The sequence below is a fragment of the Tasmannia lanceolata genome, unplaced genomic scaffold, assembly GCF_043159265.1.
Source record: "Tasmannia lanceolata isolate RefF3 unplaced genomic scaffold, GAP_Taslan_0.1 ptg000005l, whole genome shotgun sequence".
NCBI classification, from domain to species: Eukaryota; Viridiplantae; Streptophyta; class Magnoliopsida; order Canellales; family Winteraceae; genus Tasmannia; species Tasmannia lanceolata.
This window is the reverse complement of record NW_027518682.1, coordinates 2588356-2613536: the sequence shown is the minus strand read 5'-3', so window position 1 is coordinate 2613536 and position 25181 is coordinate 2588356. Positions and strand designations below refer to the sequence as shown.

Genomic DNA, 25181 nt, shown 5'->3' with positions numbered 1-25181 from the left:
TGAAGTAAATGAATAGAACTTGTCATGACGAGTTTTGGAGCAAATTATAAATGAATACAAACTCGGTCATATTAAAAGAGAGTTCAGCAAAGTGAGTGTAGTTTTTTAAAGACCTAAGTCGGTGAGTCAAAGTCCTTTCAATTAACTTGATAGCACAAAATTTGAACTCGGAAGAATTTAAAGGGAGTCGACTTGGTTGGACCTGGTTTGGGCACATTATCGACCTGGTAAGGATCCCATTGTTTACATGGCTGCCACCACAATCAATAAAAGTGAAATGATTCATCTTTGCAGCCTATGATCACTAGGTGTGTTTAGATTTTTGAATGAGGCACGAGTGCATGACAATCATGGCCTTATTCTGTTACCTGCCCGCAGAGGTGGTATTTTTATTAAATCCTAGTCGGAATGGAAGTTTTATTATAATTTTTTAATTAAATTTTTTTATTTTAACTTTTACTCAATATGTTTAAGGAGGACTCAAAATAGGAATCAGAATACAGTATGCATTCTGAATCCTAATTCTGGAAACGCAGCGTGGTGGTTGTGAGCAACCATACAATCATATATGTGGATATGGCTATTCCAAGGTTTTAAATTTCGACCGAAATCTGAAATTTCGGGTTTCGGTCGATACCGAAATTGAAATTGGGTGAACCCGAAATGTTACTTTATTTCGACTGAAATTTTTGTCCGAAATTTTAGGAAAAGATTTCATTTTATTCATTATTTAATATTTCCCGAAATTTCGGGCGAAACTACCGCGCCAAAATTTCGGTAATTTCGCCCGAAATTTCAGGTGGGATAAAAACCAACTTTTTTTTTTATTTCGTCGTATTTCGAACAAAATTTCAGCAAAAATTTCAATTTCGGTGAGGACAGAAACGCATTCCGAAACCGAAATTTAAAACCTTGGGCTATGCACAGAGACAATTTTACAATTAATGGTAAAAGGCAATTTTTGGGTCCAAAAGGGAAGCATGGAGGGACATGTGGGTGAAATCAAGACCATAGGCGACCCATGGTGTTGGTGGTATCCTGAAAGGACATTTTATGTGTAGGATGTAAGATAAAAAGGACTACAGAACTCAACCGTTAAGCTTTCCTTATATCTATTGGTTGAAAATTTGGTGGCTTACATATTAAAATATTTAAAAGAGAGATATAAAATGTTAAACTTAGATGCGTTCATGTCAATTGTTGAATTTCATACACAACCAAATTCATGAGCTGATATCATTTTTTTTTTCAATTGATATCTGCAGATAAAAAACAAGGCACAAAAAAATTATCAACTATTTATGAGCAACATGGTATCTCAATGTAAGTTGATATTTTGTATATCCGTGTTTTACAGCACATATATCAATGGTTAATATTAAATGCTAAATAAATATACTAATCTAATAATATTTAAAAATTAATAATAATTTTATTTGGAATTGTCATTATATTCTGATAAAATTTACAACATTAAAGTATCTTCATATCAATCATCTCCGTCGGCGTCACATGCGTATCATCCAAAACTGCGCCCTTTGTCTAGAGGCAGGCAAATTAGTGGACCCCTTGCTCCTCCACTGCAGGTTCTCAAGATCACTATTGTGTAAAGTTCTTGCCAAATTTGAAATTTCCCAAAATTTCCCTGCTCATCTTTCAGACCTCCTTGATTCTTAGTTCTTCTTGCGCTGGACCAAGAAGGGATTGATCCTTTGGAAGTGTTCTTTATTGGTCACCATTTGGATCTTGTGGAAAAAAGGACCACTCACTCCTTCAAAAACATGATCATGAGTGCATGTTTCTCTTTCTTGAGGTTCTTATCCTTAGTTCGTAGGCTACGACTCTCCCTTGTTTTCGGTTCTAGTAATGCCACAAATCTTAAATGTTGTTGGAAGGAGATTTGTGCAAGCATGGAGAGCGAGATGGCTCCGACCCCTATGTGGTTTATCAGAGCTGGCAATTCTACTCGTTTTGAGTTTACTAAGCATTTTGATCATAGCTCTCATACCATGTGAACCAGCCAATTTCTTTGTTTGGATGCCGAGTAAAAGGAACCCTCAAGCAATCCCTAATGCCCTGTTTGGTTGCTTGTGGATGGCTGGGAGATTAGGAAAAGAAGTCAACAGGAGATCAAAAGGAGATCAAAAGAAGATCAGTCAACGGGGAGATTAGGAGAGGATGTAGGGATGGTTGTTTGGTTGCTTAAGATTTGTGGGAGATCTCCCAGATGTCTTCTCAACTCTATCTTCCTAAGATTTTCTCCTAAAATTTCTACGTTTTGGTAAAATTTGAGGAGCGAATTTAGAGGGCGCCACATCACCCGACCGGCTCCCGACAACACCGGTGGTCAAAGACCCCAAATTGCTAAAATGGAGACCAAACAACCTTCGGCAAATTAGGAGAAGATCATTCCCTCATATTTTTCTCAAAAATAAGTAACCAAACAGAGCGTAAGTAAAAAAAAAAAAAAGCACTTTAATGTGCAATTAATGCATGTCTGGTGACGTGGCGGCACTTCTCTTTCCATATGAAAATCTCAAAAATGAAGAGATTTTTAGAAATTTTTGGGTAATCGTCCATCCTCCACTCTAACTTTCTCTCTCTATCTCTTCCTCTCCCACTCCCTCTCCCTCTCCTCTCCACCGCTCAACTTTGCATCCAAACTGGAACTTTACTTACTCTTTGCTTTGCTTTACTAGTCATTTAAAATCCTACCCCCCTGTCCATGGTGAGTACTTACCCAAAGAATCCTTAAGCATGCAAACTGAGCCTAAAAGCTTAAGCTATTAGAGTTGGTGTTATTTAATTATTTATACTTCAAAAATACGGTTACACCGCCTCAACTTTCTAACAATTTCAACTCTAACCTTGACTTTTAGAAATTACCAATTAGACCCCCTAAGGTTTCAATTTGTATAAGATAAACCCCCTCTTTTGAAACATTATCAACTCTAATGAAGACCCCATACCCCTGTCCAAACCCCATACCCGAATCCAAACACTATCAAAAACACAGTGGGCCCACATTGTTTGGATGATCCAAAGCGTTCATTTGATGGGCCCGGACATAGGTAGAGTGTGCCCAAAAAATCAGCTCTATAGGATCATCCTAACCCTTCAATCTGTGGTTGAACTGCCAACTGAGGGTGTCTACCTTATACAAATTGAAACCTCATGAGGTGTAGTTGGTGACTTTTAAAAGTCAGGGTTATAGTTGAAGATGTAAGAAAGTTGAGGGGGTGTAAATTGTAGTTTTCTCTAATTTTTATTATCTACCTTATCAACTGTTCATCATGCTGGACAATGGTGATCATTATATCCACTACCATTTATCTTCTTAGGCTTTGTCCGTCATGATTCCAACCTGCAAATTGCTCTCTCATGTCGTCGTCACTCAAGGGATTCTAACCTCTATTGCTTGGAGTTGTACGAAGAAGACAACCAAAAATTGCCCTCGAAGACTAGGCTCACAGAGGCACTATTGGGCTTAGGACCATTATGTGACCCATGAAGAGGCGCAAAAAATGAATTAGTATCGACCCACTCTGTCTTTCTTTTATGCAACTACTTCATCATTACAACATATGGACGTGGTTTTATAGCCCCCCATTTTTACTCACAAAACTCTTTTTTGCGTAAATGCTGTTCCTGCACAGCTCGTATCATTTTCTTGTTTTTAAATAATGACGAGAATTTTATTGATAAAAAAAGGAGAATGGCCAAACCTGTAACCCAGATGGTAGGAGAGAAGCAGAGTAAAAAGAAACACAAAAAACAAAAGGACACAAGCTAAAAAGATTGTAGTCTTTCCAAATAATCATATTTAACATAAAAAAAAAATCTGCATATAAAATTAGGGCAGTGATAAATCGACCCCCCATTTGGTTCCTTGGTCATGTGCCCAAATTTGCCATTACTGCTTGACGGGCTATTGAAGGGAGATTAACTACCAGAGATAGACTCAGATTCCTTGGACTCACAATCAATATTCAAAATTCAAAAAGAACTAGACTTAAAATTAAACACATTTTTTAGGACAGTAATCAGCTTCGGACTCAAAATTGTTTCTACTGTGCCCAACTATAGACTAATCTAATGATCAAAAGTCACTAATGGGACCAATCTTGGAAACTGATTGGGGGTGCCAACGGTTCGGATTCACTGCGTAAAAGTTTGTTAGTTGAGATATTTGGGAATGGGTCAGACGACTGACTTTGGTGGTTCTTTTATAATTGATTTTTTCTAATGCCAATATAAACTTATATAAATATTATCTTAGGGCTTCTTTGTATGCCATCAAAATCTGTGCTTATTTGCAAATAAGATTATTTTAAGCTAATCTTGTTGCTACCAGGAAATAATTAAGGCCCGTAATAATTATTTACAATTATCATATTTAATTTCAAAACTATTTCCATAAATTATTATAAACAAATAATTTTTAAGTACCTCGAGATGTTCCTATCCTTTGGAATCATCAATGGGGAGAAACTGTCTGATTCCAAGCATAGAAATTTCCAAAACATACGTATATAAATGTCAAAACACTTAGCCATTGAACCAAGAAACCTTGTCCACAAACTTTCACCAATAAAGAGAAGGAAAGAAGAAAATGCACGGGGAACTTTCACACGAGTTTGGAGGTAGGATTGCCCGCGAGCGTTGTTTGGGAAGTGTATGGGATGCTTGAATTGGCGAATCTCGTCCGCAAACTACTCCCAAACCTCATCGAAAAGATAGAACTTGTTGAAGGCGATGGAGGGGTTGGCACAGTCCTCTGCCTTACCTTCCCCAAAGGTGCGAGTCATCTTTGAATGTAAGGCCATGTTTTGCAACTATGGAAAAAAATCCAAGAAAAAATTTGTTACCCGCTTTGGATTGCAGGAAAAATATTTCTCATGAAAAAATTTTCTTGGGAATATTTTTTCTTTCCTCAATTCGGAGGAAAATATATGATTATGATTAATTTTAAGGGATATCAACATAAAACCCTCTAAGTAAAAATTGAACAGGGCTGGTTCAATTAAGTTTTCATGTGTTAAAAATAGGAAATTTTACAAATATATTTTTCCTTTCCAAACTTTTCTAGAATTTTCTTCAAATCCAAACAGGGCCAATGGGAAGAGGGGCGTGCAGGGCTGGTATGAGAGAGATGTAAGAGGGGGGCTAGTGAGTATAGAATGAGATGGGGCTAAAAATCACAGAAATAAAATCCTTGTTTAACATTTTTTTTAATATATTTTCTGTGTTTTCAATGTTTTTTTTTTCATGGAACAGATTTTTGAAGTGGTACCTATCGATATTAGGCCAAACAAATGAATGCTTTAGACAACACAATAATGTAGGCGACTCTCTCTCTCTCTCTCTCTCTCTCTCTCTCTTCTCTCTTCTCTCTCTCTCTGTTTTTTTAACGTGCATCTATCGACCGTCCATCATGTAAAAACTCAGGACCTCCAATGAAAATTGAGGCATATTGTACACGCCAAATCACTTGATACACAGAGTTTTGTTGTCCTATATTCATATAAAATTTTGTTTTGCTCCCTACAAAAGTCTTTATGCTATAAGATATCTTATCTTTCAAATTACCTTTTTATGCAAAAAGTTGAGGTCTTAGAAGCTGACTTATTAAACATCCATAAACCTTAAGTCACTTGCCTTTTTCAAATATTTTTAAAACAATTTTGGACTTTAGGATATGGACCCAATGGACACAGTTCCGATCGACTTGTGCCCAAATCCTGTCCATTAACGTTCAAAACCATTGGATCCATGGGACTATCTGGGCCCATTGACAACACTATCTTAGATTTGTTTGCTTCCTATGCTACCTTACAATCAGGCACACGGTTTTCAGTATATTTCCAATCAGGACCTCGGTTAGCAGTTTGGGTTTGGGTTCAATTGTCCGTCCCACCAATGTCAGATATGGGCTAATTAAGGCTCAAATTTCTCATCTAGACAAGGGTTCCAAGGATTTGAATAGGCAGTTTCCAATCTGGGTTTTATTTGATTTTGATTAATTTTGAGTGGAGATAACCAGCAACTTTCTAGCTTGGAGCTTGAGCAATGGTCATATAGTATAGTCGTTAGCATACTTTATCTTTTCTATTAGGATTAGGAGGGAAATGGGCAGGGCTCAGGCATGTATAACGGCTGGACCCGAGTGTAGCAAGTTGGGCCAGTTGGTCTAGATGTGCTATTGAAAACTAAACCGAGACACTCGAGAGGTTGTTGGCCCAGCCCACTTGGATCTTTAGTTAATCAGAGCACAGCCCGGCCTGACCCAAATTACACTCCTGCTAGCTAGGGGGCAACACGATCTAGACCAATGCCAGTGATAGTTTTTAGGATCCCACAAAGAGACATATATATGCAATCAGGATCGTTGATCTTGTAGAGCAAACTGAAACAAGCCAATTGGCCAAATGTCATCCCATCTGTAAGATATAAAGAACTACAAAAGTCCAATACGGCCATGGTTTGGGATTTGCAGAACCTATTTTGAATATTTTTATTTTTACTATTACTTTGTATGCCAAATCCAAATTATTTTTTTACATTGTTTCAAAAAAAAAAAAAAAAAAAAGTAGAGACATGGAGAGAAGCACTATCTCAGTTTATTTTAGTACAATCCTTCCTAATTTCCCTTTGGCTTCCAGTCAAAACACCCAAATGCAGAGAAGAAGAACGGCTGGTTTTGGGCATACCGGGAAACTAATTTGCGGCTTTCAGCGCTGCCGGAAAACAATTCCTGGTCAGAAGTTAACAGTCCTTTCCCTTGCTCCAGATTTTGGTAATAGAAATTATCGAAATCTAAGTTTGTGATGAGATCTAAAGGTTGGACCACTTCGGGGTCGAGGTTCGATAGAGGGCAGATCCTCATGAGTTCGGCCCGGAAGGTGGGGTCCATTGTCGACTCGTTGTGGCTGAGTCGGTCTTCAAACTCTTCGCAGTCGGCCGAACCAATGGCGTGCGCCCCGGATAGTGTGACTAGGTCAAGGCCTTTGGATTATTTGTACGAGTTGAATCAGATTCGACTGACCCGAGGCAGCTGGGCTGCTGCGGTCACATTGGACGAGCTTCTGCTGTCTCTCTGCCCTTAGGAACCTCCCAAAATGGACCATTCGACTGTAGGACATTGCAAATAATGGGATAAACTTATCAATCAGAATGTATTTGGAAGGATTTAGGAAAAATGATATCGGCAGTCCGTGCCTCGATAATGACACTGCAGGCTTTCTATTGGCTGTTGACTGTCAGTCTGTCACAGCAGCCTTGAATAGCTCAATCGCAATTCGCAAGTTTATGATATGAAGAGTGGGAGTGCAGATATCAATTCCTAAATTGTAAGATGATCACCTAGTGAGTGCACTGAACATTTGTACAATTATCATACACCATACGGTTAGCATTCTTGGCCCATGCTGCATGGGTGTAAAATAGTGGGCCCCACCCTAATGCAAGGGTTGGGTGGAGATCGTTGGACCCATGGCATCAAAACATGAAGTGGAGTGGTGGACCCTCATGCATCCTCTTAACAGGTTTGGGTGGAATTGGTAGGACCCACCCTATCAAAACATGGTGGTCCCACCCTATGCATAGACTTGGGCGAAGTCGGTGAGCTCACCCACTCATGTGGTGTAAAAGAGTGGGCCCCACTACAGGAGAGAAACACAATGTTAGGAAATTTTGCAGAAAGCCATTTCGTGGCTCACTTTTGCAGGAGAAAAATAGAGCCACCTCCGATGCATTAAATGAAAAAGACAAATCTGCTAAAAGTCACCTTATGTGGCTGTTCTCTCCTGCAAAAGTGGGGCGAAATGGCTTTCCTCAAAATTGCCTAGTTAAATCCCATTCTTCTTGTTCTTCTGAAAAATGAAATCAAGATATCAAAATTTTACCATGAATGTGGCGTCGCGAGCTAAAACTCCTTCTTTGCTTGAACGACCACGTCAAACCCGTCCTCGTCAAGAGACAAATTGAGGTCTGCATCTCTCTCGGCTTTGTTCTCTTCGTTACTACTTATCAACACTGAACCATCGCAACCCTGAAAATTAATACTATCAATCATAATTAAGGTGCATTTTGGGTACCATTTAAAGACTAATGTCCTTAACAAAAATCCTAAAAGAAAAACAAATAAACTATAGAGAAATTAAGCCTCAACGAAGCAATCATGGAAGAAGAGCCTGAGAGTTGACGGGCGAAATCAGCTCTTCCATATTTGGGCATGACTCCGCATAGAAATTTATGGAAAGCCCAGAGGATGCGGAGTCATGCCCAAATATGGAAGAGATGATTTGGCCCGTCATCAAGGGCAAAATATTGCTTGAAGGGTGTTAAAGTATAAAAGATAAATACTGCCTTTCTCTAACAGCTTAAGCTTTTAGAGAAGTTGGTAAGTTAACATGGTATCAGAGCCAAAAGTCTCAAGTTCAAACCTCCCGGATAGCAAAAATCCACATGCAATGGTCGGCCTAAAGTGGGACCACATGTGCCACGTGTTTGCCAAGTGGGCCACACGTGCGGGGGAGTGTTAAAGTATAAAAGATAAATACTGCCTTTCTCTAACAGCTTAAGCTTTTAGAGAAGTTGGTAAGTTAACAAAGGGAAAACAGAAACTGCTTCTGCAACTCTTGAGTAGCGATTGTCTTTACGGTGGTAGCGATTCTCTTTCTCTTGAGTTCTTCATGTCTCTGTGCGAATTCTGATTCATCTGGACTTTTCTCAAGAACTCAACAACAAAAGAAAATGGCTACCACCGTAAACTCCGTTCCTCCTCTTCTTTTTCTCCTTTGATGTAATAAATGTTACCTAAGAGCTGTTATTTTACAGCGTCGGAGTCTTCCAAAAACAGACTCCTCTTTTCCGAAGGACAGAAAATGGACAGCTTTATCATGTGGGAAATGATACTCTGAGAAAGCTTGACCCGGACCCACTTCAATGGCATTGATTGTACGGTTGAGATCATCTGATAGCGCGATTTTCTGGTCATTCTATCTCCATGATAGTCAAACAAGTTAAAAATAGAGATCGAATGGCTCCCAAAAATTCCCTTATTCCCAAATGTAAGAGAAATGGTCAAGTGTAAAGATTACATACCATTATTCAGTGTATAATATCGATCAATCAACATATTATCTTATCTCTAGGCAGATCTCAGAGTAGTGGGTGTATTATCTCGGATCTCTTAGATGAATGGATGGTATTGATGAGTTTTAATATGATGGCCGGGTAATGTTCAAAATATATATGTCGGGGCCCACCTTTTTTGAAGATCCAAATCATTCGTAAATAGGCTGATCCCAACTCCATAATGATCCTAGCCCTTGGATTTGTAGATGGACAATATGATGATCCGATAGAGAAGTTAGTCGATGCACACCCTAATTACGGTTGGGCCCAACAAATGAAAATTTTGCAGCTTGAAACAAGGTGGGTCTCACAGTTCCTTTTGAAAAAACGTCATACAGCAACTGATGGTGTATAGTCATCCATTTCTTTAACTGTTGGTAAATAAAAAAAAGCTAGCAGGGGTAACCTCGGAATTAAAGGAATGACAGCGTTTTGTTAGTATTGTGACCAAGAGAAGAAAAAAATTGCGAGCTCACCCAATAAAACCCCAAGATTTTTCAGGAAATATGACCCCAACAAATGAGATGACTACTGACTAGGGAAAGGATTTTATCACTATTTTGGTATTCCCAACACTTGCATTACTCAATTTCACCCCCTCCCTTTATTTTTAAGCTCTTTTAGTGGAAATTGTAACAGCCTGCAATGATAGGGCTGAGGACGCGCATACATTCTCAACTTACAATCCCATGACGCGTTTTGGCGCAATCGTCATATTAAAAGAGAGTCCACCCAGTGAGTCTAGTTTTTTAAATACCTAACTCGGTGAGTCAAAGACCTTTCAATTAACTTGGTAGCACAAAATTTGAACTGGGCAGGACTCGGCTGGATCTGATTTGGGCACAAATTCAACCTGGTAAGAATCCCAATGTTTAGAGGGCTGCCCCAACAATCAATAAAAGTGAAATGATTCATCTATGCAGCCTATCATCTCTAGGTGTGTTTGGATTGTCAGAATCAGGCACTAGAATCTTTTTTTTTTAGAAAAAAAATAAAGTATCTTTTTTTTTTTAAAATTAATTTAATCTTTACTCATTCTGTTTAAGGACTCAGAATAAGAATCGGAATACAATGCATGTCCATTCCAATTCCTGATTCTGGCAATCCAAACGCAGGTAGGTGTTTGTGGGCAACCATAGAATCATATATGCTGCTATGCACAAAGACAATTTTACAATTGATGATAAAGGAAATTTTTGGATCAACAGGAAAGCATAGAGGGACACGTGTGGGAAATCATGATCATTGATTATGTATAACATCAGGCGTGGAGCTACATGTAGCATAAGGGGGCAGCTGCCCCTGTTGGGTTGGGCCAAAGTCCTTAATAGGCCCAACTCAATTGGGCCAGCCCTCTTTAAAAGCCTGCTGCCACTCTAATGTATAAGCCTACCTCCCTTATGTATAAATCCTGGCTCCGCCACACTATAACATCATATGTGACCCATGCTCCTGACATGTGCAAGATGTAAGATGAAAAGGGCCACAGAACTCAATCGTTTGTAACAAATTGATATATTATATATCCGTGGTTTGTAACAAATATATCAGTGGTTAATATTAAATGCTAAATAAATATACTAATATAAAATTAATAATAAATTTTATTTGGAATTGTTATTGTGAAAACACAGCATTAAAACATCTTTATATCGATCATCTCTGCCAGTGCCATATGCTTATCATCCAAAACTGCACCATCTGTGTAGAGGCGTGCGAATTAGCGGACCACTTGCTTCCCCACATTCTAAGATCACTATGGTCTAAAGCTCTTGCCAAATTTGAAATTTCCAGAGTTTTCCATTCTCATACTTCAGATAAGAGAATGATCCTTTGGAAGCTTTCTTTATTCGCCACCATTTGGATCTCACGGAAAGAAGGAACACTCCTTCAAGAACATGGTCAAGAGCACATTTTTCTCTTTCCCGAGGGTGTTATCCTTAGTCATTTCTTAGGCTAACACTCTCTCTTGTTTTCAGTTCTATTTGGCCACAAATCTCAGAGTAGCCAATTCTACCAGTTTTGAGTTTACTTCAGCGTTATGATCATTTCCTTACAGGCAAGTGTGAAATAACTAATTACTCCAAAAGCTTGGTGTCGTTTTTTTCTTCCCTTTCTTTTTAATTACTCTAGAAGCTTGGCTTCTTCTTTTTTTGGATTACGCGCCACTTTTGGGTTGACCTTAGATGTTGACATTTAATATTAAGGAGTTGTTGGGTTTTGAGCACAAGACATGATCGTGAGGCAATAGCTCTGATACCATGTGAAACACAACCAATCTCTCTAAAATCTAAAGCTATTAGAATTGGTGTTACTGAACATATATCTAAACTTCAACAGGGAGCAATGTTGCTAGTCCGACATCTAGTTCCATTATTTATAATTTTTATTAGGGTGATGATTTTTTCGCCCCACAACGTTAGATCAAATTAAAAATGAAGACATCCATAAAAAAGGTGGGGGTGTCACCAATTGAGGAGAAGATGAGGGAGCACTGTTTAAGATGATTTGGGCATCTCCAAGTAGGCCTTTTGATGCTCCAATGAGAAGTAGTGACTCGTGCTAAGTTGATGGAGTAAAAAGAGGTAAGGGCAGACCGAAAACAACTTGTGTAGAAACAGTGAGGAAAGACTTGAGGGCTAGTAACATAACAGAGAGCATGACCTTGGATATATAGGATAAAATGGAAGCAAATGATCCATATAGACTTAGTCAATTTGAGCCGGTTAAATCTCTTCATGAAAATTTTCTAGAGGATTCATTAGCCAGCCCCAACTACTTTGGGAAAAAGGCTTAGTTGAGTTGAGTTGAGTTGAGTCGAGTCGATGAGCCCCCCTTATGATTATGCGCCCCCCTTTTAACATGATTTGACGCCACCACAATTCACCATAATCCTACGGGAGCGAAAAAATCATCCCCCTTTTTATTATCAACTTTATCAATTGTTCCTCATGCTCGACAATGGTGCTCATTTATGTCAACTACAATTCATCTGCTCAGTCTTTGTCAGTCATGATTCCAGCCTGGAAACTGCTCTTTCATATCGTTGTCGCTCAGGGATTCTAACCTCTATTGCTTGGAGTCGTACGAAGAAGACAACTACAAATGGCCCATGAAGGCTAGGCACACAGAGGCACTATTGGGCCTAGGACCATTATATATATATAACCCATGAAGAGGCGCAAAATATGAATTAGCATCGACCCCCTTTGTCTTTCCTTTATGCAACTACTTCATCATTACAACATATGGATGGGCTTTTATATCCACACATTTTTACTCACAAAAACTCTTTTTGCGTAAACGTTGTTCCTGTATCATTTTCTTGTTTTTAAATAATTGTGAGAATTTTATTGATAAGAAAAGGAGAAAAAAAAAGAACCCAAAAGGCAAAAGGAACAAGCAAAAAAGATTATAGTCTTTCCAAATAAACATATTTAACATAAAAAACATTTGCATATAAAATTATAGGCAATTAATTTTTAGTCCAAAACTGTTTATTTGACTCAAAATTGCATTTAATTTAAGTCTAATAATCAGTATTGGACTCACAATCAATTCTCAAAATTCATAAAGAACTAGACTTGAAATTAAACGCATTTTTTAGGACACTAATCGGCTTTGGACTCAAAATTGTTTCTCAAAATCCAAAATTATCAGGGCCTTAGTCTCTAGCCTTACAAATGACGTCTATACTAGATGCAACAACTATGGACTAATCTAATGATCAAAAGTCACTAATGGGACCAATCTTGGCAACTGATTGGGGGAGCCAACGGTTCGGATTCATTGTGTAAAAGCGTGTTAATTGAGATATACAATGCCCCGAAAACCTAAGGGTTCCTCCGCAAGGTTCGTCCACGGAGGGTGAGTCAGGGCCTAAGATCAGGCCGAAAGGCGTAGTTGATGGACAACAGGTGAATATTCCTGTGCTCCACTTGTTTGTCGTGTAGTATTTAAAGGGATATCTACACGACAAACAAGTGAGCGCATGTTTATCCAAATATTGGAGCGATGAAATCATTTCCCTTGATTTTTTCTAATGTCAATATAAACTTTACATAAATATTATCTTCTGGCTTCTTTGTATGCCATCAAAATCTGTGCTTATTTTTGCAAATAAGATTATTTAAGCTAATCTTGTTGCTATTTCCTAGGGCTGCAACTTGAGCCGGGTTTTACCCGACCCGCATCTACCCGACCCGAAAATAGCCTGGGTTGGGTTCAGGTTTCATGGGTTTCGGGTCGAGCCGGGTTGAGCATTCAAAAGCCCGTATGAATCTCGGGTCAAGCCGGGTTTGAAGGGGCCCGACCCGACCCGACCCGAGTTACAGAAGTTATAGTATGTACATTTTTTTCTATTATTAGTTAAAAGTTAAAAGTGAAAACCCACGCACCCACTATTATTGTATGTGAGTGTAATTTCTACTTTTATGAGTTGAGTTGATTCAGCATTGTTTGATTGTAATTACAACATTGTTTGATTACAGCATTGTTTGATTCAAGTGTAATATGAGTGTAATTACATCATTGTTTGATTCAAGTGTAACGTGAGTGTAATTTCTGCTTCTATGAGTTGAGTTGCCTTGCCAAACAAGAATTTTCCTTAAAAAATTGCGTCAACGTGAAAAAACCCGACCCAACCCGAGATTTATCATCGGTAGGGCCGGGTTTGGGAATCGTGGGTTTTCCAAAAAAAAACCTGACCCGAGATATTTCTCGGGTAGGGTTGGGTTCTCCAAAACCCGACCCAAGTTGCAGCCCTACTATTTCCATTACTTAAAGCCTATTTTAATCATTATTTACAGATTATGATATTTAATTTCAAAACTATTTCCATAAATTATTATAAACAAATAATTTTTGAAGTACCTCGAGATGTCCCTATCCTCGGTAATCGTCAATGGGGACAAACTGTATGATTCCAAGCATAGAAATGCTCAAAACACTTGGCCAATGTGCCAAGAATCCCTGTCCATAAACTTTCACTAGGAAAGGAAAGGAAAGAAGAAGAAGAAAATGCACGGCGAACTTTCACACGAGTTGGAGGTAGGATTGCCCGCAAGCGTTGTTTGGGAAGTGTATGGGACGCTTGAATTGGCGAATCTTGTCGGGAAACTACTCCCAAACCTCATCGAAAAGATAGAACTTGTCGAAGGCGATGGAGGGGTTGGCACAGTCCTCCTCCTTACCTTCCCCAAAGGTGAGTCATCTTTGAATGTAAAGGCATGTTTGGCAACCGTGAAAAAAAATCCATGGAATATTTTTTGTTTCTGCCATAGATCTCAAGAAAAACATTTCTCATGAAAACCTTTTTCTTGGGATTTTTTTTTCTTTCCACAATTTAGAGGGAAATAATATGATTATCCTTAATTTAGGATATCATCATAAATTGAAGGTCCCTCTAAATAAAAATTGAATAGGGTCGTGTGAAGTTATGTTTTTTCATGTGTTAAAAAAAGTAGGAAATTTTACAAATATTTTTCCTTTCCAAACTTTTCCAGAATTTTCTTGCAATCTAAACAGGGCCAATGGGAAGAGAGGCGTGCAGGCTTGGTACGAGAGAGTAGGGGTGCAACTCGGGTTAGGTTGGGTCGAGTTGAGGCCAACCCGAACCCGACCCGAGCAACCATTTGGTCAACCCGACCCGACCCGAGGAACCCTTTTTGCCAACCTGAACCCGAACCAACCCGAGATTTTTAGCTTAAAAAATTGAAAAAACTACTAAAAAGGTAGGGTTCACTCGGGTCGGGTTGCCCAAGCCCTCAACCCGAACCCGAACCCAACCCGACTTTTTCTCGGGCTGAACCTGTCAGGTTCGGGTTGAGCCCGCCCAAGTTCCACCCCTACGAGAGAGAGGTTTAAGAGGGGGGGACGAGTGAGTATAGAATGAGATGCAATTAAAAATCACAGAAATAAGATCTGTTTAGCATTTTTTTTGTGTGTTTTCCATGATTTTTTTTCATGGTTACCAAACACGCAGTAAATGGTGAAAAACGAAAATGCAATGACTTATGGCGTACTCATACTAATCAATAGTCAAAATGCTCTTGATCGTTAGATCTTGTTTTGATCTTGACCGTCCATTGATAGGTTCAATTTGGTCTTATAATGTCAAGCCAACGATTCCTATTCTCACTTTCCAATCCACAAACCAAACAGAAGAAAACAGACACTTTTTGTTTGGTGGTTGTCAGGTGGCTGAAAAAAATCTATAAAAAAAAGAATAGAAAAAAGAAAAGAAAAGAGGATAGTCATGTCTTCTTAGCATAGCTGTTTGAGATTAGCAGTCCTACTCCTAATAACAAACAAAAATAATGATTAGAGACCAATTTCAGCTGAGCCCATATGCTTAAGTAAGAATTTTGTGTAAAATGATTGGTATAAGTAAGGATTTCCTGTTTAATGATTTGATTATTATGGTGATCACCATGTTAGGAACACCTGGCCTAACTTCTTACAAAGAGAAATTCGTGATGATCGATAATGAAAAACGTATTAAGGACACAGATGTGGTGGAAGGAGGACTTTTGGATCTAGGATTTAGTCTGTATCGAATCCGCTTTGAGATTGTAGAGAAAGATGCTGATACTTCTATCATCCGATCAACAATCTTCTATGAACTTGCAGATGAACACTCCGCCAATGCTTTTCTTGTTAATACCCAGGCAGTGGCAAAAATTGGCGAAGTGATCTCGCAGCATCTCTTGGAGAAGCAAGCTAATGCATAGAATTCAGTCAATTTCAATGTAGTTTAAGTGTTTTGCACGTGAAAGATGTTGTGGCTCATGGGCAGTTTATGTGTTTTGCACATTGCTCTTACCTTTTTCTATTAAATAAAGTTTGTCTGTTGAGAAATTAATGAATATGTGAAACTAAAAACTGATTTAGCATTGCTTTTTGGTAGATTCAAGTTCATGGCCCAAGCCCGTCCAAGGTAGTCATGAGTTGAATGACCGATACAGGCCGAACATGAATTGGGCCTTACAATGTGATTGGGCATGTAACCCTTAAAATGATGGGTACCTAATGTACTTTTGTATGCGCGATTGATGATGCGTACAAATCTATTAGTCTTAAAATACATGGCCTAGCCCAAATAGATTGGACCCTAAAAGCCCATTTAGTTTCTAAGCCTTTCTAAGCAATAAAGCAAGTAGGGGTGTGAAAAAGCTGGTGTGAGATTTCTCCCTGGAATGATGACCATTATCTTTAGAAATCTAACCACCCATTCATGAACCACAATTAAAGGGTTTGGATCCGACATGGGAGATTTCACAGCATAGTCCATCCGAAATGTGTCCGAACAAACGAACGGTGTGGATCATCGAAAGTGTGGACGTGGACATAATACGCAATGGAACAAATTTGCCATTGATTTTTGCTGGCCTTGATACTAGGGGTTAGGATCATTTGATCATAGTGTTAGTCTCGGGCTCGGGGACAAGTAGGACTCAAAATGGATGGACCCCCAAGTCAAAATCTTGGCGTTGACTAAAAAGACTAGATCATGCGCTATCACTGCCACTTGTTGTAGACTTGTATTGGCAAACTGGGCTCATAATGGCCCATTAGTCAAAGCCCCAATAGCCATATAAAGAAGAAATAAGAGAAAATATCACGACGCTCTAACCAACTGAGCTAATGGGCCAATTTGAAAGCTTTTGGACGTCAAAATTTTTATAAATTTATAATTGTTGGGCAGCTAACCACTAACACTCTCTTCGTTTGATTGTGAGTCTCAAACCGATTATTGGACTCAGAATTAAAGTAATTATGAGTCCAATAATCGGATTGGGGCTCACCATCTGTTGTCATAATCTCAAACGAACAGGGCATAAATGGTCCCTATCCAAGTATCCATAAGAACTTGTTATGAGACTTACTCCTTTTGCCACCTAAAATACCTCTTTTCCCCCCATAAAACTCAAAGGAACCCTTTGATAATTATTAATCTCCTTTATTGCATCTTAATCTATTTTATCATGTTTAATAGGGTGGAATACATTGTTTAAAAGACATGTAAGAAAGATTGATGAGCAACATTCAGTGTATGAGTTCTACATATGATAGATAGTCAAGTAACTCCAAATTTCAACAGCACCTTACAATTAAATTATTATATGACGTCTCATCAAGTCTTAGTCATCGATTTAGGTTCTAAATTTATCCCACGATTCTTCATAAACTAAGATGGTATGAACCTACAAGAGCTCTTTAGTTAACAAGTTTTATATTTTTGTACCAGACATATATTTACTATGGATCCAAAGGGTCCAAACTTAACTAGACAAGACTTGGACAGCTACATCCTCTGGACCCGGTTCAAACCCATAACCTAAGGTTTGAAACACCAAGTTGAATGCATGGTTCTCTCTACCGATGTATTACAATATCTTACTTTCACTTATCTAGATTTCTTTTATGTAGCTAATTTAGTTTGTCAATAGATGCATTCTCCCACATGTAAGTACTCTCGATTGTGGATTAAATTTTCTTAAGAAGAACTCTTTGGATCTTTGTGTCTTCTCGTATATGGATTGGGTTGGTTGTCCAACGATAAGGTATTCTACATCTGGCTAGTGTGTTTTCATTAGTTGTAAACTCATTTCCTAGGAGGGCTAAGAATCAACCTAAGGTTGCACCTTCTAACATTGAGACAGTGAGGCAGAATACAAGTTAATAACCATAGCTATAACAAAACTTGGCTCACTTTAATTCTTTAAGCTCTGGGTGGTTTTGTATTCAATCTACTTGCACTCCTTTGTAATAATGTTAGTGGTTTTTAATCCCTTTTTTTTTTTTTTTGTTCTTGAACAAAACATATCGATCTTGACTATCATTTTGATGAGAGAAGACTGCACAAATTCAAGATTATCTAAGTTAATTTTATTTGAAAATAAGACACTAAGCTAATTTTATTTGAAAATAAGACACTAAGCCACTTTGGAAAATATTAACAAAGACATATATGTTGCTATTACTAGCCATTATTTGAATATATAGAAGCCAAAACCTTTTTTGAGATGGCAGGATGATTTCATTAAGAAAGGAAGAGGGCCGTGATGGACCCGAACCAAAGATACAAGAGAACAATACGACAAGAAACAAAAACATAACAATTCTTATTTAGGTATAGAAGCCTATACCTAAATAATATTATATGCAAATAATTTTTTGGAGTACTTCTAGAAATTATTTGGATTTTAGTTTCAAATCTAGATCAAATTTGCAAATTTTCTAAATGCTTCCGCGGTCAAGTCCACATCACCCTCTAATTTAATGAGGTTTAAAATAAATAACACACTATAGAAACCTCCACAGATAAGAGGGTTAGGATCATCCCATGGAGATGATTTTTGAAGTATAGCCTATCGAGGTCAGCCCAACAAATGAATGGTTTATAGACAGCACAATTTTATTTTTATTTTTTTTTTATAGGTAAGCTGGGGTGAGGCAAGACCCCTACCAGATATCATTGATAAGAAAAAATGTAAGATATCGAGGAACATTTATCTTGTAGAGCACAACGGGATAAGCCAATTGGCCAAATGTCATCAAAGAACTGCAGAATTCCAATAAGGCCATGGTTTGGGATTAATTTGCAGAACCTATTTTGAATATTTTTATTTTTACTAGTACTTTGTATGCCAAATCCAAATTATTTTTTTACATTGTTTCAAAAAAAAAAAAGTAAAGACATGGAGAGAAGTAGGGGTGTAAATGGATATTCGAAAATTCGATTAACGTCCGCATTCGAATCCGTTTAAAGCGAATATTATCCGAATCCGTTTCAAGCGGATATTATCCGAATCCGTTTATGAGATATCCGGCTCTTAGCGGATGCGAATTTGGTAAATGGTATATCCGATCCATTTAACATCTGAATCCGAGAAGTAAATCCTTTTTATTTATTATTAATAATATCATTAATATTTATTTTTAGTAATGACACACTATCTTTTGTTTCTATAAGAAAAGTGAATATTCTTTTTAGAAAAAAAATATAAAAACAAAAATATCCCAAACCCATTCCATCAAAATAGCCCAAACTCATTCCATCATATACAAAAAAAAGAAGGAAAAACCCAAAGACCACTACCAACACGACGCCTCCCTCTCTCTCTCTGCCTTTGTTTTAAAAGGAAGAAGATGATCTCATATATTTTAGGGTTTGAGAGTTAATTTTGTGAAGAGAATGTAGATGTCTAGTTTTAAGGTTTGGAAAATTCATTCGAGTAAGTAGGAGAAAAAAGATAAAGTGCTGCAATAAAATGTTCGAATTTACCGGATAAACGGATACGGATAATATCCGAATTCGAACAATATCCGACGGATACGAATTCAGTAATAGATATTAAATATCCGTCGAATCCGAATCCGAATCTGAATTCGGATAGTGTATAATGTAATCGAATTCGGATATAGCCATATCCGCTCCGAATTCGATCCGTTTACACCCCTAGAGAGAAGCACTATCTCAGTTTATTTTTGTACAATCTTTCCTAATTTCCCCTTGGGTTCCAGTCAGAACACCCAATTTCCCCAATTTCACCATGGAAGAAGCAAATGCAGAGAAGAAGAACGTCTGGTTTTGGGCATACCAGGAAACTATTTCACGGCTTTCAGCGCTGCCGGAAAACAATTCCTGGTCAGAAGTTAACAGTCCTTTCCCTTGCTCCAGATTTTGGTAATAGAAATGATCGAAATCGACGTTCGTCTTGAGATCTAGAGGTTGGAGCGCTTCCGGGTTGATTTCGATAGTGGGCACTTCCTCATGAGATCGGCCCGGAAGGTGGGGTCCATTGTAGAGTCGTTGTGGCTGAGTCGGTCTTCAAACGCTTTGCAGTGGGCCGCGCCAATGGTGCGGGCCCCGGATACTGCAATGCCTAGTGAATGGCTCCCAAAAATACCCTTATTCCCAAACGTAAGAGAAATGGTCAAGTGTAAAGAGTACATACCGTTATTCGGTGTATAATATCAATCATTCACCATATTATCTTAAGCAGATCTCAGAGTAGTGGATGTATTATCTCGGATCTATAGATGAATGGATGGTATTGATGAGTTTTAATATGATGGCCGGGTAATGTTCAAAATATAATCTCGGGGCCCACCTTGTTTGAAGATCCAAATCATTCGTTTGTTGGCCCCAACGTAAATAGGCTGATCCCAAATCCACAATGATCCTAGCCTTTGGATTTGTAGATGGACAATACGATCATCCGATAGAAAAGTTAGTCTATGAGCGCTTTAATTACCTCGGGGCCCAACAAATGAAATTTCTGCACCTTGAAACAAGGTGGGTCTCACACTTCCACCTTGCGGATAAGAGTTGTTCAAAATATAAGTTGATATGTTATATATCCGTGGTTTATAGCAAATATCCGTGGTTGAATATCTCCGGCCCTTGCATAAAGAGGGCCCTTGCATCTATCATTCCTCTTATAATTTTTATTATTTATTTTATCAATTTTTCCTCATGCTCCACCATGGTGCTCACTTAAATCCGCTATCATTTATCTGCTTAGTCTCTGTCCTTCATGATTCCAGCCTGCAAATTGCTCTTTCATGACGTTGTCACTTGTCACTCAGGGATTCTAACCTCTATTGCTTGGAGTTGTACGAAGAAGACAACCAAAAATGGCCCATGAAGGCTAGGCTCACAGAGGCACTATTGGGCCTAAGACCACTATGTTGCCCATGAAGAGGGGGGAAAATGAACTAGAATCGACCCAGTCTGTCTTTCTTTTATGCGACAACTTCATCGTTACAACATATGGATGTGCTTTTATAGCCACACATTTTTACTCACAAAAACTCTAAGCACTGCCCTTAGCCTTGTAGTTCCTTTTAGAAGTATATTGTCATTTAACGAGAATTTTTCAAATTAGATTTTGCAGAGGCTCGGACTTTTCAAAACAGGATGCCGTCCTTTTGATCTTAAAATAAAAAGAAAAGGACAACAATTTGTTGGGATGTCTCCTTCCTGCCTTTGTGTCTTAGGTGAGCCGGTTTAGCAGTCCTAAAAAGTATCAAATTTGGTAATATGCCATATGCCCAGTTCGTTTTGCATTTAATTTAAGTCTAATAATCAGTATTGGACTCACAATCAATTTTCAAAATTCATTAAGAACTAGAGTAAAAATTAAACACAGTTTTTAGGACAATAATCAGCTTTCGACCCAAAATCCAAAACGAACAGCGCCTTAGTCTCTAGCCTTACAAATGACCTCTATACTAGATGGAACAATCAGCTACTGGGCCCAACTATGGACTAATCTAATGATCAAAAGTCACTAATAGGACCAATCTTGGCAACTGATTGGGGCAGCCAACGGTTCGGATTCATTGTGTAAAAGTGTGTTAGTTCTTCTATAATTGATTGTTTTCTAATGTCAATATAAACTTAGGGCTTCTTTGTATGCCATCAAAATCTATTCTTATTTAAAAATAAAATAAGATTATTTTAAGCTGATCTTGTTGCTACCGGGAAACAATTAAGGCCTATTTTAATCATTATTTACAGATTAACATATTTAATTTCAGAAGTATTTCCTTAAATTATTATAAACAAATAATTTTTGAAATACTTGGAGATGTCCCTATCCTCGGGAATCACCAATGGAGAGAAACTGTAAGATTCCAAGCATAGAAATGTCCAAAACATGCTTACGTGTATAAATGTCAAAACACTTAGCCATTGAGCCAAGAAACCTTGTCCCCAAACTTTCACCAAAGGGAAGGAAAGAAGAAGAAGAAGAAAATGCACGGGGAACTTTCACACGAGTTGGAGGTTGGATTGCCCGCGAGCGTGGTTTGGGAAGTGTATGGGACGCTTGAATTGGCGAATCTTGTCGGCAAACTACTCCCAAACCTCATCGAAAAGATAGAACTTGTCGAAGGCGATGGAGGGGTCGGCACAGTCCTCCACCTTACCTTTCCCAAAGGTGAGTCATCTTTGAATGTAAAGGCATGTTTGGCAACCATGAAAAAAAATCCATGGAATATTTTATGTTTCTGCCCTACATCTCAAGAACAACATTTCTCATGAAAACCTTTTTCATGGGATTTTTTTTCTTTCCACAATTTAGAGGGAAATAATATGATTATCATTAATTTAGGATATCATCATAAATTGAACGTCCCTCTAAATAAAAATTGAATAGGAACGTGTCAAGTTATGTTTTTTCATGTGTTCAAAAAGTAGGAAATTTTACAAATATTTTTCCTTTCCAAACTTTTCCAGAATTTTCTTGCAATCCAAACAGGGCCAATGGGAATAGGGGCGTGTGTAGGGGTGCAACTCACGTCGGGTTGGGTAAGGTTGAGGCCAACCCGAACCCGACCCGACCAACCATTTGCTCAACTCGAATCCGACCTGACCCGAGTTCGAACCCGACCTGACCCGAGGAACCCTTTTTCCCAACCCGAACATGACCCGACCCAACCCGAGATTTTAAGCTTAAAAAATAAAAAAATTTTATTAAAAATGTCGGGTAGACTCCACCCAAACCCGACCCGAACTCAACCTGAACCCGAACCCGACCCCGACCCGAACTCAACTCAACCCAACCCGACTTTTTTCCGGGATGAACCCGTCAGGTTCGGGTTGAGTCACCCAAGTTGCACCCCTAAGTGCAGGGCTGGTATGGGAGGGATTCGAGAGGGGTCCGAGTGAGTAAAGAATGAGATGGGGCTAAAACTCACAGAAATAAAATCCTTGTTTAGCATTTTATTTTTTTAATATTTTCAGTGTTTTCCATTTTTATTTTTATTTTCATGGTTGCCAAACATGCCGTAAATGGTGAAAAGCGAAAATCTAATGCCTTTTATGGCGTACTCATACTAATCAATTGTCACATGCTCTCGATCGTTGGATCTTGTTTTGATCTTGACCGTTCATTGATATGCTCAATTTGCTCTTCTAATGCCTAGCCAACGATTCCTATTCTCACTTTCCAATCCACAAACCAAACAGAAGAAAATAGACCCTTTTGTTAGGTAGCTGAAAAAAAACTATAAAAAAAATAAGAGGATAGTCATGTCTTAGCATATTAATTTGTTTGAGATTAGCAGTCCTATTCCTAATAACAAACAAAAATAACGATTAGAGACCAATATCAGCTGAGCCTATATGCTTAAGAATTTTGTGTTTAATGGCTGGATTAAGCAAGGATTTCCTGTTTAATGATTTGATTATTATGGTGATCATCATGTTAGGAACACCTGGCCTAACTTCTTACAAAGAGAAATTTGTGATGATCGATAATGAAAAACGTATCAAGGACACGGATGTGGTGGAAGGAGGACTTCTTGATCTGGGTTTTAGCCTGTATCGAATTCGCTTTGAGATCGTAGAGAAAGATGCTGATACTTCTATCATCCGATCCACAATCTTCTATGAACTTGCAGATGAACACTCCGCCAATGCTTTTCTTGTTAATACCCAGGGAGTGGCAAAAATTGGCGAAGTGATCTCGCAGCATCTCTTGGAGAAGAAAGCTAATGCATAGAATTCAGTCAATTTCAATGTAATTTATGTGTTTTGCACGTGAAAGATGTTGTGGCTCATGGGCAGTTTATGTGTTTTGCACATTGCTCTTAACCTTTTCTATTAAATAAAGTTTTGTTTGTTGAGAAATTAACGAATATGTGGAACTAAAAACTGATTTAGCATTGCTTTTTGTAGATCCAAGTTCATGGCCCAAGCCCATCCAAGGTAGGCATAGTTGCATGACCCATACAGGCCCAACATGAATTGGGCCTTACAATGTGATTGGGCTTGTAACCCTTAAAATGATGGGGACGTAATGTACTTTTATATGTGCGATTGATGATGCATACAAATTTATTAGTCTTAAAATACATGGCCCAGCCCAATATAGTAATAGCGTGGAATAAATTGTTTAAAACGCATATAAGAAAGATTGATGAGCAATATTCATTGTATGAGTTCTGCATATGATAGATAGTCAAGTAACTCCAAATTTCAACAGCATCTTATAATTAAATTATTATATGACGACACATCAAGTCTTAGTCATCGATTTAGGTTCTACATTTATCCCACGATTCTTCTTAAACTAAGATGGTATGAACCTACAAGAGCTCTTTAGTTAACAATCTTTCTATTTTTTGTACCGGACATATATTTACTGTTGGAAATATTTATAGAGAATGGATCTGATCTATGGTTTATTCGAACCCAAAAAATCTGCAACTTAAAATGAAAAACTCTTTCTGTTTGGAAATCAAAAATAAAATAGAACTTATCTGTTTGGTTGAAAACCCTTTGGAAATCGGATTGAAAAGAATAAGGCTGAGTCGTGCCACTGGTCACTCTCCTTAAGAATCGTATCCGCCCCCTACCGGTACAACCGGGATTTGCGAACCGACGCTCCAAGATAAAACAGCCGAAATTGGCTCCAGTCCACGTGCACTCGCTGACTGGTCCACCCAGAATCACCAATAGAACTGTGCTCAGAAAGAATTGAACGAAGGAGGAAGCAGAACAGAAAACCTTGAGTGCAAAAACGTCTGTGTATTTTTCTTTGTCTAAAAGGCCAGTAACGTTTTTCCTCCCAACAGTCATTTTTGTGACCGTTGAGATTTTAAACGGTTATTTGCAATTAAGGTGGTGTATCCATATCAAAACCAAAGGGAAAAAATCAAAACGGTTTTTTGCAATAAAAATAACCTTTTTCATTTAAACCCAAACCCAAACCCGGACCTTGGACCTCGGACCACGGGCCGCGGCCCGGCGAGGCGCTCGCGCGTGTGTTTTTTACTCATGGGCTTGTGCTCTTCTAAAAGCCCAAGACCCAACAAATTCTAAAGCCCCTTGAAGGCTCAAGCCTTTCTCCAAATCTCCATCTTATATGGATGAGAAAATTTCTCTCAAGCTCCCATGTGGGACTATTTATTTTGCCTTGGTTTAGAGAGCACAATGTTCACACACACATCGAGGTCTTGGGTTCAAGTCCCCATTCAAGCAAAAGACTTTTGCCTTCTAAATAAGAGAGGGAAACTTTAATTTGAAT

At 38.4% G+C, this 25181-nt stretch overlaps 2 protein-coding genes across 2 annotated transcripts; both read left to right on the top strand.

Annotated features, from left to right (window-relative positions):
* The first annotated feature begins 14072 nt into the window (after nucleotides 1-14072).
* Nucleotides 14073-16000, top strand: LOC143876475 (norbelladine synthase-like). The gene is made up of 2 exons (XM_077378183.1): nucleotides 14073-14341; nucleotides 15577-16000. The coding sequence occupies exons 1-2, from the start codon at nucleotides 14158-14160 to the stop codon at nucleotides 15867-15869; spliced, it is 477 nt and encodes a 158-aa protein (XP_077234298.1). The 5' UTR covers nucleotides 14073-14157; the 3' UTR covers nucleotides 15870-16000.
* A 5853-nt stretch (nucleotides 16001-21853) lies between these two features.
* On the top strand, nucleotides 21854-23786 carry LOC143876474 (norbelladine synthase-like). The gene is made up of 2 exons (XM_077378182.1): nucleotides 21854-22088; nucleotides 23362-23786. Exons 1-2 carry the CDS (start codon nucleotides 21905-21907, stop codon nucleotides 23652-23654), a joined length of 477 nt encoding a protein of 158 aa, XP_077234297.1. The 5' UTR covers nucleotides 21854-21904; the 3' UTR covers nucleotides 23655-23786.
* Nucleotides 23787-25181: the final 1395 nt, after the last annotated feature.

Coding starts and splice junctions, on each gene's coding strand:
- LOC143876475 (XM_077378183.1), top strand. CDS start 14,158: ATGCACGGCGAACTTTCACACGAGTTGGAGGTAGGATTGCCCGCAAGC. Junction 14,342..15,576: donor CCTCCTTACCTTCCCCAAAG/GTGAGTCATCTT, acceptor TCACCATGTTAG/GAACACCTGGCCTAACTTCT.
- LOC143876474 (XM_077378182.1), top strand. CDS start 21,905: ATGCACGGGGAACTTTCACACGAGTTGGAGGTTGGATTGCCCGCGAGC. Junction 22,089..23,361: donor CCACCTTACCTTTCCCAAAG/GTGAGTCATCTT, acceptor TCATCATGTTAG/GAACACCTGGCCTAACTTCT.